This window comes from Mustelus asterias, chromosome 22 (genome assembly GCF_964213995.1).
Source record: "Mustelus asterias chromosome 22, sMusAst1.hap1.1, whole genome shotgun sequence".
In the NCBI taxonomy this organism is placed as follows: domain Eukaryota; kingdom Metazoa; phylum Chordata; class Chondrichthyes; order Carcharhiniformes; family Triakidae; genus Mustelus; species Mustelus asterias.
The window spans coordinates 37,549,458-37,566,052 of record NC_135822.1 but is presented as its reverse complement, the minus strand read 5'-3'; the positions used below and the strand labels follow the sequence as shown (position 1 = coordinate 37,566,052).

Here is a 16,595-nt window from a genome sequence, read left to right as displayed (position 1 = left end):
CTCAACATCTTGTAAACCTCTATCAGGTCACCTCTCATCCTTCGTCTCTCCAGGGAGAAGAGACCAAGCTCCCTCAACCTATCCTCATAAGGCATGCCCCCCAATCCAGGCAACATCCTTGTAAATCTCCTCTGCACCCTTTCAATGGCTTCAACATCTTTCCTGTAATGAGGTGACCAGAACTGCGCGCAGTACTCCAAGTGGGGTCTAACCAGGGTCCTATAAAGCTGCAGCATTATCTCCCGACTCCTAAACTCAATCCCTCGATTAATGAAGGCCAGTACGCCGTACGCCTTCTTGACCGCATCCTCCACCTGCGAGGCCGATTTAAGAGTCCTATGGACCCGGACCCCAAGGTCCTTCTGATCCTCTACACTGCTAAGAATGGTACCCTTCATATTATACTGCTGCTTCATCCCATTGGATCTGCCAAAATGGATCACCACACACTTATCCGGGTTGAAGTCCATCTGCCACTTCTCCGCCCAGTCTTGCATTCTATCTATGTCTCGCTGCAACTTCTGACATCCCTCCAAACTATCCACAACACCACCTACCTTGGTGTCGTCAGCAAACTTACCAACCCATCCCTCCACTTCCTCATCCAGGTCATTTATGAAAATGACAAACAGCAAGGGTCCCAGAACAGATCCCTGGGGCACTCCACTGGTCACTGACCTCCATGCAGAGAAAGACCCCTCCACAGCCACTCTCTGCCTTCTGCAGGCAAGCCAGTTCTGGATCCACAAGGCAACAGCCCCTTGGATCCCATGCCCTCTCACTTTCTCAAGAAGTCTTGCATGGGGGACCTTATCGAACGCCTTGCTGAAGTCCATATAGACCACATCCACCGCTCTTCCTTCGTCAATGTGTTTGGTCACATTTTCAAAGAACTCAACCAGGCTCGTAAGGCACGACCTGCCCTTGACAAAGCCGTGCTGACTACTTTTGATCATACTAAACTTCTCTAGATGATCATAAATCCTGTCTCTCAGGATCCTCTCCATCAACTTACCAACCACTGAGGTTAGACTCACCGGTCGGTAATTTCCCGGGCATTTCCCGGAAATTCATTACACGCCAATCGGAACTATCTTGACACGACTTTGGGAAAATTGTTCAGCTATTTAGTTATGTGTCTCGTGTTCAATGTGAAGATTTTAATATGCAGTTGATGTAGGCTGAATTTGTCAATTTGAAAGCATTCAGTAGTCTCCATCTGTCATTTTGTCCAAAAAATGTCTTTTTTTATTAGCATAATAGAGGCAGCACACACATAGCAGAGTGAGTTTGCTGGCTCCTGCCCACAAAGTGGAAACATTTAAAAAGTGTAATCATTTCATTTTTGTGATTATCAGTACCTGTGAGGGAAGGAGAGCTTTCTATCTCGCTGAGCGATTTCAAGGAGTGGTGGGATATTGTGTTGCTTTAAATGGTGGAAGTTAGCTGCCACCTGTGCATCAAGATTTCCTATAGATTTAGCCAATGAGTGACTCCACCTCAGTTTTGGGTACAGTTGATTTTGCATCTTGAAATGCTTCCACAGAGATAACATTCTTCATTATTTTAGTGTGGCATTTAATAAGTGGGACTGACGAGGTCAGGTGTAGCCATCCAGAACTGGATATTCATGAGGACTGTGGGCCATCAGCAGCAGTATTATAAACCACTGCACTCTAATGTTATGTTACATTGCATCTCACACTCCCCCCATTACCATCAAGGCATGGAATTGGAACTGGTTCACTGTAGTGTTGAAGGATGTACCAAGAGCAGCACCGGGCACAGCTTAGCTTCAGTAAACATGCATCTTATTCTATCATGCAGGGTTATCTGCACACCAAACACCAAAAGCATCAAGTTATAATCAATTTAGTGATCCTACAAAAAGTAGATCAGAGTGAACAATCTAGCTTTCAGGAGTGGGGCTTCATAAATATTCCCATCCTCAACGGTTATAGGGCCCTGCATGTGAGTGCAAGGAATAGAGCTGAAGGACAAACTTGCTCAACTATCTTCTGCTTAAAAGCAAAAGGATGTGGCAGCATTGCAAGCAGCTATTTAGGTAGTACTCAAAGGGACAGTGTACAAACTTTAAAAAAAGTCAGAAAATAGGGTTAAAGGTGGGCAAATAGTAAAAGAGCAAAATTAATGGCTTTTAAATGCAAAAGTATTTGGCACAAATTAAATGAATCAGTGACACAAATTGAGGTTAATGGGTATGATCTTATAACCATTGCAGAGACATGGTTGCAAGGAGATCAAAGCTGGGAACTAAATACTTTTCATAAGGACAGGCAGGAAGGAAAGGATGATGAGGTAGCTTTGTCAGTATGAAATGGAATAGGTATGATGGCAAAAAATGATCTTGGATTGGAAGATGTTGGATCCATATGGGCGGAGGTAAGAAATACCAAGGTGAAGAAGACACTGGTGGGATAGGCCCCCAAAGGAATTATATTGTTGGACGGACAATAAATCAGGAGATAATGAGGGCATGTAAAAAAGGCAGTATTATAATCATGGGTGACTTTAATCTTCATGTGGATTGGAGAAATCAAATTGATAAGAGGTAGCTATGAGGAAGAATTCATAGAGTGTATTCGGGACAGTTTCCTAGAACAATGTGTTGTGTATCCGACCAGAAATAAGGGTATTTTAGATCTGGTAATGTGTAATGAAACAGGTTTAATAAATAATTTGAGGAAAAGATCCCCTAGGAAGCAGTGACCATAACATGGTAGAATTTAGCATTCAGTTCGAGAGTGAGAAACATTGGTCAGAAGCAATTGTGCTAAACTTAAAGGTAATTACGAAGGAATGAGGGCACAATTTGATTGAAAAATTTGATATGATTGAACTCCTTGAGGAATTGACCAGGATGACCGATGAGGGTAGTGCAGTGGATATTGTCTGCCTGGATTTTAGTAGACACGGCACATGGTAGACTGGTCAAAAAGTTAAAAACAAATGTGGCAAATTGGATCCAAAATATATAATTGGCTTAGTAACAAGAATCAAAGGGTAATGGTTGATGGCTGCCCTTGCAAATGGAAAGCTGTTTCAAGTGGTGTTCTGCAGAGCTAGGTGTTGGGACCCCTGCTGTTGGTTAACAATTTGGATTTGAATGTGGGGAGCCAATTGGGAAACCTTCAGTCGGCACAAAAATTGGCTGAATAGTGGGTAGTGTAGAGGATAGTTGTAAGCTCCAAAATGATATGGATAGGTTGGTGGAGCGGGCAGGAAAGTGGCAGATGGAGTTCAACTTTGATAAGTGTTAAATAATGTATTTAAGGAGGTCAAACGGTGAAAGGAAATATACAATAAGCGGGAATTTACTGAGAGGTGTAGATGAAGTGAGAGATCTTGGCGTGCAAGGTAGCAGTACAGGTAGATAAGGTTGTGAAGAAGGCATATGAAATGCACTCCTTCATTGCTGAGATATAGAATACCAAAGTTGGAATAAAATGATGAAACTGGATAAGACACTGGTGAGACCAAAACTGGAGTATTGTGTGCAGTTCTGGTCACCACATTATAGGAAGGACATAATTGTTCTGGAGAGAGTGCAGAGAAGCTTTACTAGAATGTTGCCAGGACTGGAGAATTGTAGCTACAAGAAGAGATTGGAGAGGTTGGGGTTGTTTTCCTTGAAACAGGGAAGGCTGAGGGATGACATGATTGAGATATACAAAATTGTAAGAGGCACAAATAGAGTAGATAGGATAAAATTGTTTCCCTTGGCAACGAGTTCAAAAACCAAGGGTCATAAGTTCAAGATAAATGGCAGAAGGTGTAGAGAGGACATGAGGAAAAACCTTTTACGCAGAGGGTGGTGGGTGTTTGGAATTTGTTGTCTCAGTTGGTGGTGGAAGCATAGCCCTAAACTTGTTTAAAAAGTACCTGAATCCGCACCTTAAATGCTGTAAGCTACAGGCCTATGGGCCATGTGCAGGATGATGGGATTAGAACGAGTACTGGGGTATCTTTGAGCAGGCATGGACAGGATGGGCTGAATGACTCACTCATTCTCACACACACGCTCTCTTACTCTCGCTCTCGCTGGCTTGAATGGACTGGGGGAAAGGAGTTTAGCAGAAGAGACTGTTGATCAGCAATGGCGGACATTTTTGACAATAGTTCATGACTGACAACAGAGATACAACCCAGTGAGGAAGAAGGATTCTAGGAAGGGAGATAAGTCAACTGTGGTTAACCAAGAAAATTAAGGGTAGTATTAGACTGAAAGAAAAAACATATAACATGGCAAAGATTAGTGGTAAGCCTGAGGATTGGGGAAGTTTTATAAACCGCCAAAAGGTGACCAAAAAAAAATATAGAGAAAATAACTATTAGGGTAAACTAGCACATAATATTAAATCAGGCAGTAACAGCTTCTTTAGATATATAAAAAGGAAGAGAGAAACCAAATCTTGATCCTTTGACACCATGAAAATGTGCATGTTGTTAACATTGGGGATAGTTCTTAAGATTGTGCAACTTTGTAAGCTTGATTCTGGGATAAAATGAGCTGTACCTTGCTCAAGGTGCAAATCATAGAAATAGAAACAGAAAATAGGAGCAGGAGGAGGCCATTTGGCCCGTCAGCCTGCTCTACCATTCATTATGAACAAGGTTGATCATCATCCAACTCTTCCTGCCTTCTACCATATTCTTTGATCCCCTTTGCCTCAAGTGCTGTATGTAACTGCTTCTTAAAAATATTCAATGTTTTGGTCTCAACTACTTTCTGTAATAGCGAATTCCTTAGACTGACCACTCTCTGGGTGAAGAAATTTCTCATCTCTGTCCTAAGTGGTCTACCCTGTATCCTCAGACTGTGATCCCCTGGCTCTGGACACCCCTACATCGGGAACATCCTTCCTGCATCTACCCTGACTAATCCTGTTAGAATTGTATAGGTTTCTATGAGATCCACCCTCATACATCTGAACTCCAACAAATACAATCCTAACCAACTCAATCGCTCCACATACGTCAGTCCTGTCATCCCAGGAATCTGGGATGCACTCCTTCCAGAGCAAGAATATCCTCCTCCAGATAAGGAGATGAAAACTGCACACAAGATTCCAGATGTGGCCTCATCAAGGCCTGCCATGTATAATTGCATCAACACAGTAAAAAGTCTCACAACACCAGGTTAAAGTCCAACAGGTTTATTTGGTAGCAAAAGCCACTCGCTTTCGGAGCGCTGCCCCTTTGTCAGGTAAGTGGGAGTTCTGTTCATAAACAGGGCATATAAAGACACAAACTCAATTTACAAAATAATGGTTGGAATGCGAGTCTTTACAGGTAATCAAGTCTTAAAGGTACAGACAATGTGAGTGGAGAGAGCGTTAAGCACAGGTTGAAGAGATGCGTATTGTCTCCAGACAGGACAGTTAGTGAGATTTTGCAAGCCCAGGCAAGTCGTGGGGGGTTACAGATAGTGTGACATGAAACCAAGATCCCGGTTGAGGCCATCCTCGTGTGCGGAACTTTGCTAAGTAAGTTAGCCAACTTGGCTCCATCTGCCATGGAGTTTAACCCTGATAAATGTGAGGTGATTCATTTTGGTAGGACAAATTTAAATGTGGATTACAGGGTCAAAGGTAGGATTCTGAAGACTGTGGAGGAACAGAGAGATCTTGGGGTCCATATCCACAGATCTCTGAAGGTTGCCACTCAAGTGGATAGAGCTGTGAAGAAGGCCTATAGTGGGTTAGCTTTTATTAACAGGGGGTTGGAGTTTAAAAGCCGTGGGGTTATGTTGCAACTGTACAGGACCTTGATAAGACCACATTTGGAATATTGTGTGCAGTTCTGGTCACCTCACTATAAGAAGGATGTGGAAACGCTGGAAAGGGTGCAAAGGAGATTTACCAGGATGCTGCCTGGTTTGGAGGGTAGGTCTTATGAGGAAAGGTTGAGGGAGCTCGGGCTGTTCTCTCTGGAGCGGAGGAGGCTGAGGGGAGACTTAATAGAGGTTTATAAAATGATGAAGGGGATAGATAGAGTGAACGTTCAAAGACTATTTCCTCGAGTGGATGGAGCTATTACAAGGGGGCATAACTATAGGGGGTTCATGGTGGGAGATATAGGAAGGATGTCCGAGGTAGGTTCTTTACGCAGAGAGTGGTTGGGGTGTGGAATGGACTGCCTGCAGTGATAGTGGAGTCAGACACTTTAGGAACATTTAAGCGGTTATTGGATAGGCACATGGAGCACACCAGGATGATAGGGAGTGGGATAGCTTGATCTTGGTTTCAGATAAAGTTCAGCACAACATCGTGGGCCGAAGGGCCTGTTCTGTGCTGTACTGTTCTATGTTCTGATCTGCCTTCCCATTTTTGCTACCAAAGTGGATAACTGCACATGTATCCAAATTATACTGCATCTGCCAATCATTTGCCCACTCACTCAACTTTGGAGATATTACATTTAGTTCCCTCATCTAAATCATTAATGTATATAGTGAATAGCTGGGGTCACTGTGGTACCCCACTAGTCACTGCCTGCCATTTGAAAGACCCGTTTATTCCTACTCTTTGTTTCCTGTCTGCCAACCAGTTTTCTATCCATCTCAATACACTACCCCCAATCCCATATACTTTAATTTTACACACTAATCTCCTATGTGGGACTTGGTCGAAAGCCTTCTGAAAGTCCAAATAAACCGCATCCAGTGGCTCCCCCTCATCAACTCCACTAGTTACATCCTCAAAGAATTCCAGTAAATTTGTTAAGCATGATTTCCCTTTCATAAATCCGTGCTGACTCTGTTCAATCCTGCCATTGGTTTACAAGTGTTTTGCGACAAAATCTTTGATAATCCTGATTCTGCTGATTATTTAATGCTGCAACTTTGTTTAGTGCTATGTGAATGTTATTTTTGTCCTGTTGTTAAAAGTTGATGTGAATGCTGCTGAGGGAAGGAGTTTCTGAAGTTGGATTAAGGTTCCTATACAGTGGAAGAGTTTTCACATCCCATAAAGGTGGGGCAGAAGGGCGATTCCATTAAATTGAATTTTTCTCTACAGGTTTAGACAGTTGAAAATTGGTATTCAAATTGAGAAAACTCTTTAGATGGTGATGATTTTGCCAGGGTAAGGGACAGTAGAATTTGCTGATGCGAGTCTGATGTAATTTTGCAGTATAGTACTGAGTTGTTCACTCTTGCAACTATCTCACTACATTTTACATGACTGGACTGTACATGCCCAGTGAACCAGAAGCTGCAAGTCCGCAGTTCTTTTACCACTGCAAATACTTCATATCCTTTAGAACTCAGAATGCTAGATCACCAGTGCTAGCTGCATTTTATTTCCCGTCAAGCAATTCCAGAAGACAGCATATCAACACAAGCATTAGAGCAAATTAGCTAACAACATTTATTGCCAGAAATTAAAACATGCAGAACACATGCTTAAGCACAATTACAGCAGTGATGGCCTGATCTTTTCAAAGTGCATAATGCTCCTGACTGGCTGTGGCAAGCAATACACTTCTTACCAAATCTGGAGCATCCGTCAACATTCACTTTTGATTTTTGACCACTCTGTTTAAAATGCCTGTGTAGTTTATTGTCTCTAGTGTATATGCTCATTGTTGTTCTTTTCTCTTCCTCATGCTCTCAAAACCTCCCTGGCTTAATTAACACTTGTTTGGAAACCTAAGACCAAGGTCACCTTCTTAAAGGCAGATATGCCAGAGGCTTAGGCATCTTCAACCTTCCCTTGCTTCAACTTTACATTTAGACAGAGCATTATTTTATATCCATAGCAGAGCTAGTTTGGCTAGTCTTTGTCTAATGTGTTAATAATACATGGCATTTGTCAAAAGACGAGGTATTAGATTTTACTTGATTCAAATTGATCTGCACCGCCATTGGAGAAAGCTAATCCAGCAATGTTTCAGGGCCTGTATACTACAGCAATTAATTTCTGTTTTGACTTGTTTAACAGTGCGGTTTCTTATTGTTTGTCCAGTGTGTTTAAATTGTGCCACGGTATTGAAACTGTATAATGGTATATAAGTGCCTCATACTGTTAATATTGGAAGACATTTACATCCTACAGTTAATTTAAAAAATCAGCTTGCAGAATATTTCTTTAAGTTACTTTCTTCTTTTCAAAGAAAAGGACATGCTTGTTCACTATAGGATCGTGTTTCCTCAGGATTAGTTTTTCCCGTAGCCGGCTCCTCTTTGCATTGAAGCAGTAGCCACTTCCGGCTGCACTCCCCATCCTCACAAGGATGGACTTTGATTTGCTCTTGGCAAGGTTCACTGTTGTCAGCAACATCCTCCCTCTGCCTGGAGACCAATTTGAGTTACTTTCTTACCATTGTGGCTAGAGAAATTCGATTTTGTTTATGATATCTGTCAATGTTCTAGATTTTTTTTTTAAATGTGTCATTTGGAAAGTCAAAATGTTGGAAATAATGATCAGGTTGTAACAGTTTAATACAGTGTTGCTTTCACTTCTGCAGATTAGAATCCGTGATCCAAACCAGGGAGGCAAGGACATCACCGAAGAAATATTGTCAGGAGGAGGTGGAAGCAGAAACCCTACGCCACCTGTAGTGAGACCAAGCTCCACACCCACTCCACCTCAGGTAGTTAGAAAAATACCTGACTACTTTAACTTAACTAAATAGCATTCAGTACAAGCTAGCTGTTAGTTAAAAGTTGACAGTTGTATCGAGTTGTTAGTCTTGATCCATTTTAGGTTAATTCTGACATGTACCAGAGGGGACCTTTGTCAAGGTACTTAACTTATTAAAGGAAACACCAAGCAATACTTTGGTTCAGGCCTGTGCAGGACGAATTGAGGACAAAAGTTAAAATGCTTTTTTCAAAGGGTGGTTAGCAACTGGGACAAGTTAGCAGGAAGGAGTGGTTGCATTTAAGAATCAGTGAAGTGCTATGATACAGTGGAAGGGTTAGTGTTCGGGAAAGATAAAATCAAATGCACTAAAGGGCCATCTTCACTCCATCCCATCCTTTAATCATATGCAGCCTTTGTAATTTATAAGCAATGGCAGTTGCACCCATCTGGGAGTTAATTATAGAGAGTGAATCTAAATTACTTCCCATAATAGAAAGGACTCCGCTTTTACCAGATGAGTCTCCACATGGCAGTGTTACTTCGATTGCCCTTTGAGCGAGATGCTTCCCCACCCACCTCCCTTTGTTACTCTAGACTTCCCTATTCCAGTGCTTCCCCACCCACTCCCTACATTCTGTAAACTTAAGATCGTACAAAACCCTGCTGCCCTATCCTAATTTGCACCAAGTCCGTTTGCTTATACCTCCTGTGCTCACTGGTCTACAATGGCTTCTGGTTAAATAGTGCCTCTTTTAAAATTCTCATCATTATTTCCAAATCCCTCCATGGCCTCACATCTCTTAGCTCTTTAGCCTTAAACCTTCAGGTACTGTGATGCCCTAATTCTGACCTCTTGAACATCCCCAATTTTGATCGACTGTTAATGGCTGTGCCTTCAGCTGCTGAAGTTTGGAATCCTCTCCTTAAATTTCTCTGCCTCTCTACCTCTTTTCGCCTTTTAAGATGTTCCTTAAAACCTACCTTGTTATCACCTGCCTGATAGCTCCTTATTTGGTGTGTCAAATTTTGGCCGTGAGTGCAGGGATGATTGGTGAAGCACCTACCTGGAAACATTTTGCAGCATTAAAGGTGCTATATAAATGCACTGTCCTTCCTATCAGCAATGGACTGCATCAACTGCCAGCTCTACCTCAGTTCCTTTTGTTGCCAAAGCAACTGTTGGTGCTCCAACAGTTACCCAGTCAAATGTATTTTCAACTTCCTGATTCTCATTATTCCTGCAATAAGCCCGAGACAGTCAGCCAAAGCACCAACCACAGCTTTAGTGGTGAGCATCTAAGCCAACATGCACTCTTCCATACTGCTCAGGAATGGTGCTGACAGGTTCGCTGAAGGTGTTCAAATACATTCTTTAATCTTTTTGGCTATCCCTGTAGATTCTGAGGGCAGACTGATGAGCTGCCAGATCGGCTGGAGGCTTAGGTGCCAGCTGATCTTGCTGACAAGAGAAGCAATCTTGCCAAACCTTTAGCCCAAAGATTTTGAAAAGGAAAATTTTTGCACGTAATCCATCACAGATAATGGGATCACAACTGTTTTCAGCAGTTGTGCACAATGGCTTTTAGCTAAGAATGGTGGCATGGTGGTTTTGCAATAGGGCTAATAATCCAGAGGCCCAGATCAAAGAGCAGAAGACATGAGTTCAGACTCCACCATAGCAGCAGGCATTTTAAATTGGGTTAATTAAATAAATCTGGAATTAAAAAAAGAGTCTTGGTAATGATGACCTCAAAACTACTGGATTATCGTAAAAATGCATCTGGTTCACTGATGCCCTTTTAGGGAAGGAACCTGTTGTCCTTGCACGGTCTGACCTATATGTGACCCCAGAGCCATAGCAATATCCTTGACTGTTAACTGCCCCCTGAAATGGCCAAAAAACCTACTCCATTGTCAAGAAATCACCATGTTCTCAAGGGCAATTAGTAATTGGCAATAAATGCTGGATTTGCTAGTGATGTCCGCATTCTTTGATTGTATAAAAATGATGCTCCACTTTTAATTTCAGAGTAAACATTATATACTCTAGGGACAATAACACTTTGAACAAAAATATATGTGTCAGACAACTTTATTATATGTTATATTGCAACGGGATCTTGATCAATTGGGTCAGTGGGCCGATGAATGGCAGATGGAGTTTAATTTAGATAAATGTGAGGTGTTGCATTTTGGTAGATTGAATCCAGCCAGAACCTACTCAGTTAATGGTAGGGCAATAGGGAGAGTTACAGAACAAAGAGATCTAGGGATACAGGTTCATAGCTCCTTGAAAGTGGAGTCACAGGTGGACAGAGTGGTGAAGAAGGCTTTTGGCATGCTTGGTTTTTTCATTGGTCAGAATATTGAATACAGGAGTTAGGATGTCTTGTTGAAGTCATATAAGACATTCGTAGGGCTACACTTGGAATACTGTGTACAGTTCTGGTCACCCTATTATAGAAAGGATATTATTAAACTAGAAAGGGTGCAGAAAAGATTTACTAGAGACATGATGGTTTGCGTTATAAGGAGAGGCTGGGTTGACTGGGACTGGGAGGCTTAGGGATGATCTTATAGAGGTCTATAAAATAATAAGGGGCATAGATAAGGTAAATAATCAGCGCCTTTTCCCAAAGGTGGGGAGTCTAAAACTAGAGGGCATAGGTTTAAGGGGAGAGATACTAAAGGGTCCAGAGGAGCAATTTTTCCGCTCAGAGATTGGAGTGTCTGGAATGAGCTGCCAGAGGCAGTAATAGAGGTGGGTACAATTTTGTCTTTTAAAAAGCATTTAGATATTTACATGGATAAGATGGGTATAGCAGGATATGGGCCAAACATGGGAAATTGGGACTAGCTTAGTGGTAAAAACTGGGCAGCATGGACAAGTTGGGCCAAAGAGCCTGTTTCTGTGCTGTAAACCTCTATGACTGTGACTCTAGATCAGGAAAGACCATTGTGGTGCATCTAGCCAAAGCAGTAATATTGGCATTGGGAAGAAATAAAATGTAAGCACAAAGCAGTTCTCTATTTATTACAGTATGAGGGGAGATACTGTCAGTATTAACTACATGGCTTATTTTTCTCTCTCAAATAATTGCTTCAGGCAAGTTTTTAATGCATTTCCTGGTTTTTTAAAATCCATTTAACAGATCACTAAAATTGAGTGATCCAATACGTACACCAATGTGCAGCAATTCCCAATTGATTGCAGATGTTTTAGAGTAAACCTGAGCATCAGCATGTACATAGAAATGTTGGTGACATATACAAATCTTAAAAGCTTAGCATGTGACCATAATTACCAAGTAATTTGGCATAGTACACATCCAGTGAGAAAATCCTTAGAGTTTTCATTTCACATTGGGTTACTATGTATGAAATAGTGAGAAATAAAGATAATTTAAAATTAATAATCTAGTGTGTGCTATTTAAAATCTTATGTTTGCAAAATAAAAGCAAATATGGCACAATTTTATTACCTCATTTTGCAATCTTTATAAATTCAGCCACTGATTTACAATGAGTAGAACTGGTAATGTTTCACCTGCACATTCAGAATTTCAAAAGCACCTGAGTGACTATGTATTTAAATGTGATTTTGAATTTTGAACTTCATTTCCACCTAATTTCATTACCATTTCTGTTTTGTTCTGGTTTGCTCACTCTTAGTGAAAATTAGCAAAGCATGCAAAACCTAGGTTTGTGGGGGAACTTGACTACCAGTTTCAATGTTAATGAGATTCTGTGGTCGTGTGACAAGTACAGACGGCATATGATCACTGGTTTCCTCATTTATCTGGTACAGTAAAGTGGATTTAGGGGAAGGGCAAGCACAACTCACACGCTCACTTTTGTTCTGAATGGAATCGCCATAGTTGGATATTGTGTATTATAACTACTGTGCAATGCATTATTGAGCTTTAAAACAAAATTGACATTTGCTGAAATCAAACTTTTTGAAATGTATGCTTGTACTTGTTTAAAGTATTGTCCGTGTTTCATGTTGTACTAAACTTTAAATACTTGTCTGTCTTTCTGACGTGTATGATGTATCATGTTCCCTCTAAGTTTAAAAATTACAAATAAAGCTTGGGAGAGGGAAGAAACGAGCGTTTCACATTAATTTCAAAAAGATGAATTTCAGTGTCAAGATCTAATTTTAACTTTTAGCAGCATATATGAAGTGTTTTTACAAAGGCATTCAGCGGTGAGGTTGCAGCCAGAACAACAATAATTTTAGTTATATATTGCATTTATCTTTATATGGGAAAAAAATTTGCATTGGCTTGCCCACCTTTACCACTAGATTTGGACCACAGATATGTTTATGCCTGTCATCAGTGTTGGGTATGAGATGGTACCCAATTATTTACAGGATGAGAATGGATTTCAGTGAAATTAAATAGTTCACCAACATTCAGAACTGAAGTCTCTTCTGAAAGAGCATCCATGTAATTTTTTGAATTTTTGTTTGAATTTTGAATTTATGTTTGAATTTTGGCCTGGTTTTGCGAATTTGTTCCCCCAGTCTGAAAGCAATTCCCTAAAACTATAGATCAATGTATTTGCATGTCAGTGCTCTCTTTCTAACAACCTGTTTATGTTCACACTGTGTTTTTCAAAGAGTAATTATATTTAGTTTTAGATCCAAGTATATCCTCCTTGCTATAGAGAGCATTTAAAAAAGTTTGTTCCACAGCATCTCAAATAGAATTGAATTCATGGTCCATCTTTGACAACAGAAAAGTTTGAGAAGACTAAGGTGGGTGTGTACAACTGCAGCCACCATAAATTGAAAATGAGGACATTGGCTGTGTAGTAAATATGTAAGGTGCCACAATGGTTGGAACTCGTTGGTGAAGGTTATGATGAGCTTATCAATTCATGTTCTTAATTTTACAGACCTAGTCTTGCAGTCTCTGTTGTGAGGAAGTGGCAAATGAAAGTTGGCGCACACACTCTGTCCCTGTCTCCTTCTCTCCCCTATTCTCTCCACCCCCATCCCCACCTTGTTGTAATGGTTTGCCATTTTTCTGGCAGTTAAAATGGTAGAGACCTTTGAGCAGATCTTTGAAATTAATCAGTACTTTTGGTAATTTTTATTCGGAGTAAAGCAACCTTCTGTCAGCAGTGAGAATAATAAGTGCAAAAAGTATAATAGCTGAATGGTTGATTTGTTTACTCCACTAAATTTACCAACTTAGATTAAGCTGTAGTATTTTATTTAGCTGTTGACTAATTTATAACTTTTTGACCATTTATCCAATTTAATCTTTTTAGAATCAACTGAGCAGCGATGAGTGATGGCATTTAGAGATACAAACATCAGTATATAATGACCATTAATTAAATATTTTGGCAACTAAACATCAAAGTTAACTGTTTGTCTCTTTCTAAAAATTACTAAATTTATCTTTGCATATACTAGATTATTCACGGTAAAATGTTTCTCAATAGCAAATCTTCACAATCAACAACAAACTCAAACCGTCAATGATTATCTTGTTTGGATTTTCTAGGAGAGCTAAATAAGAGAGGGAAAATGATGACTTTTGTCATTTTGCGAGTTATTGGCTAGTCGTCCTCAATAGATCAAAAAGGACTCTTAGAGGGAACAGTGAGAATGCATAGCAGAGTTTTGTCTGTTGTCTATCCTTGTTAATGGTAATCCTGTTTTCTTTTCCTTCTCAATCCTGCTTACTCCATCTCTTTGTTTTGGTTTTGCTTTTTGTTCTTGAATTTATTGTCCTACTGTGGAATTTCATGGGAAACTTTTTTTCACTTATTTTCCTCTCTGTTGCGTGTTCCATGTGCTAGTTTTTGTGTCCGCACCCTCATTATCCTCACCTGTTGTACCTCAAATCCCAGCAGCTGCCCAGTCAGGTTCCAGATCATGGACCAGTTTTTGGAACGGCGGAAAATGCTCACATGGCACCAAGTGTGGACTTCAAGCAAGGTTTGTTCAGTTCTTCTTTGGTCTTTATTGATGCAATGTTTTGACTGGTAATTAGAGGTTGTTAAGCCATGTTGGTTATTGAGGGTTGAATGCTTGATGGGGAAATGGATGCTAGACCTTTATTTCATTTTGAAAATTGTGGCTGGAACTTTCCGGCCATTCACGCCAGTGGGATAATCCGGTCCCACCGATGGCGCACCCCACCCCAGGTTTCACAGCAACAAGGGGTACATTCAACGGGAAACCCCGTTGACACCGGTGGGACCAGAAGATCCCGTTGACAGCCAATGGCAAATCCACGTGGTGGGTTGCGCAGAAAATGTTGCCCTGCATTTCAGTTGAGCATCATAGCTGCTAAAAATGCTCATGTGAAGTTTTTTCTTCTAGGTTGATTGAGGTTTAGTGTAATATTCAGGTTTCCTCACAAATTTAGCTGCATTTATATTCCAAATGGAAGAAGCGTTGTGTCTGTCACTTTCAAGACTTTACATTGGCCAATTGTGATGCCTGACATGTACATATATATTCCTCAAAAATATATTTATATGTACAGGTGGTAAACCTATTTATGGTTCTTCAGTCCTTGGTGACAGTTAGCTGTACGTTTGAACAGTTACTATAACACACTCTTAGCGAAGGAATTGGGATGGCCCAACTTTTTGGAGGAAAATTGTCAGATGATCAATCTTAAATTATTTCTTTTTCCCCACACGATGGCTGCCATTGTTTCAGCCATTGTTCTTGAGAACCATTTTCACAGGTTTAATATAGAAGGGAGTGCATTACAAACATTAAATAATATTGTTTCATTTTAGTTCATGTGGTGAACACTGTTTGTGAAGTCAGATGTCCTCAATGTGACACCTGCCCATTTTAGCCCATTTAAAAGGGCGGTTGGCAAGAGTTCTAATCGGTAACTTTCCCAACACAATTCAACGGATAGTATTTTGTCACGTTATTCCAAACCCTTTTTATTATGCATTATAGAATCCACACTGGCCAAATCTGTAAGGATATGTGATAGAAATAGGGTTTTTATGCAGTGCATTGCAAGTTAAAACAAAATCACATGATACTTATAATTGCAGTACAAAGTTACTAATGTCTTGAGGGTCAGTGTCCGCAATTATTCCCTCTGCTGACCTTTAGCTCAAACCAGGTGAGCGGTCAATGTTTGTATTGTGTATGAAAGCTGCTCTTTTCAAAGAGCTATGACAGGCAATTTAATATTATTGTAGCTTTACGACAACAGTTATAATCAAAATAACATTCACCTCCAGTAAATTTTCAGTTGCATTTAGAGATTAGAGAACATTTGTTTTGTCAGCTACTTTGGTCCAAAGTTGCATAATTCAGTACTGTTTTAATCTGTTTCTTGTTAGTGTCTATTTGAAAAACTTTGCATGTTTCTCATTTTATAGAAAGGTGAATAATATTGGATTGGGGTGGGCAGAGCGACATTGGTATAATTAAATAGACTTGAGCGAACTGGCCTGTATTTTATTTGTGACTGACCCCTGATTGATCTAGGTGTTTTGAGTTCATTATCTAACTGATTTTAATTATTTTGTTTTAAAGTTAACTAATTTGAATTGAGCAATGGAGATAATGCAGTGTAAAAATGCAACGTGTCAGAAAGAATAATAGTGTACTTGTAAACTGGCAATTTCCAGCATTAGAGCAGGGATGTGCTTGTGGAGAAGCGATGAGTTGCATTGGGTGTTTTAACAACTTGCATTTGATTTTCTTTAGTGTTGTAGTGCAGACAAACAATTTTATTCCACAAGTGAAGTGTGTGAAATGTGCTACTTGAGTTTTTAAAAAATAATTCATGCCGTTGTTTACTTCACATACGTACAGTTGTGGAGATGAAGTGAACAGATTGCTATTTAATTTTATTCATTGTACTAGGTCCAAGGTTCTTCGGAAGTTTGGTTTAATTGCAGTAATTTTAAATGTTCCCATTTTGAACTTTGAGGTTCAATGCATTATGTTTTCTATCGTGGATCCAGTAAACTGCAGTCAAA

The 16,595-nt window shown here is 40.2% G+C and overlaps 2 protein-coding genes across 46 annotated transcripts in view; one reads left to right on the top strand and one right to left on the bottom strand.

Annotated features, from left to right (window-relative positions):
- Window positions 1-16,595, top strand: part of LOC144510004 (eukaryotic translation initiation factor 4 gamma 3-like) — a 357,463-nt gene that overhangs the window by 199,270 nt on the left and 141,598 nt on the right. For 27 of the 45 annotated variants that reach the window (XM_078239141.1, XM_078239140.1, XM_078239130.1 and 24 more), the window contains 2 exons: window positions 8,491-8,616; window positions 14,481-14,568. In XM_078239141.1, the coding sequence (XP_078095267.1) occupies window positions 8,491-8,616; window positions 14,481-14,568 (214 nt within the window). The remainder of the gene's footprint in view (window positions 1-8,490; window positions 8,617-14,480; window positions 14,569-16,595) is intronic. The other 18 variants (XM_078239148.1, XM_078239147.1, XM_078239131.1 and 15 more) reach the window with 1 other exon arrangement.
- On the bottom strand, window positions 8,112-8,320 carry LOC144510223 (large ribosomal subunit protein bL33m-like). Its single transcript, XM_078239719.1, has one exon. The coding sequence runs from the start codon at window positions 8,301-8,303 to the stop codon at window positions 8,112-8,114; it is 192 nt and encodes a 63-aa protein (XP_078095845.1). The 5' UTR covers window positions 8,304-8,320.

What these genes read in the sequence shown, in the direction of transcription:
- LOC144510223 (XM_078239719.1), bottom strand. Translation starts at nt 8,303, where the DNA reads ATGTTGCTGACAACAGTGAACCTTGCCAAGAGCAAATCAAAGTCCATC.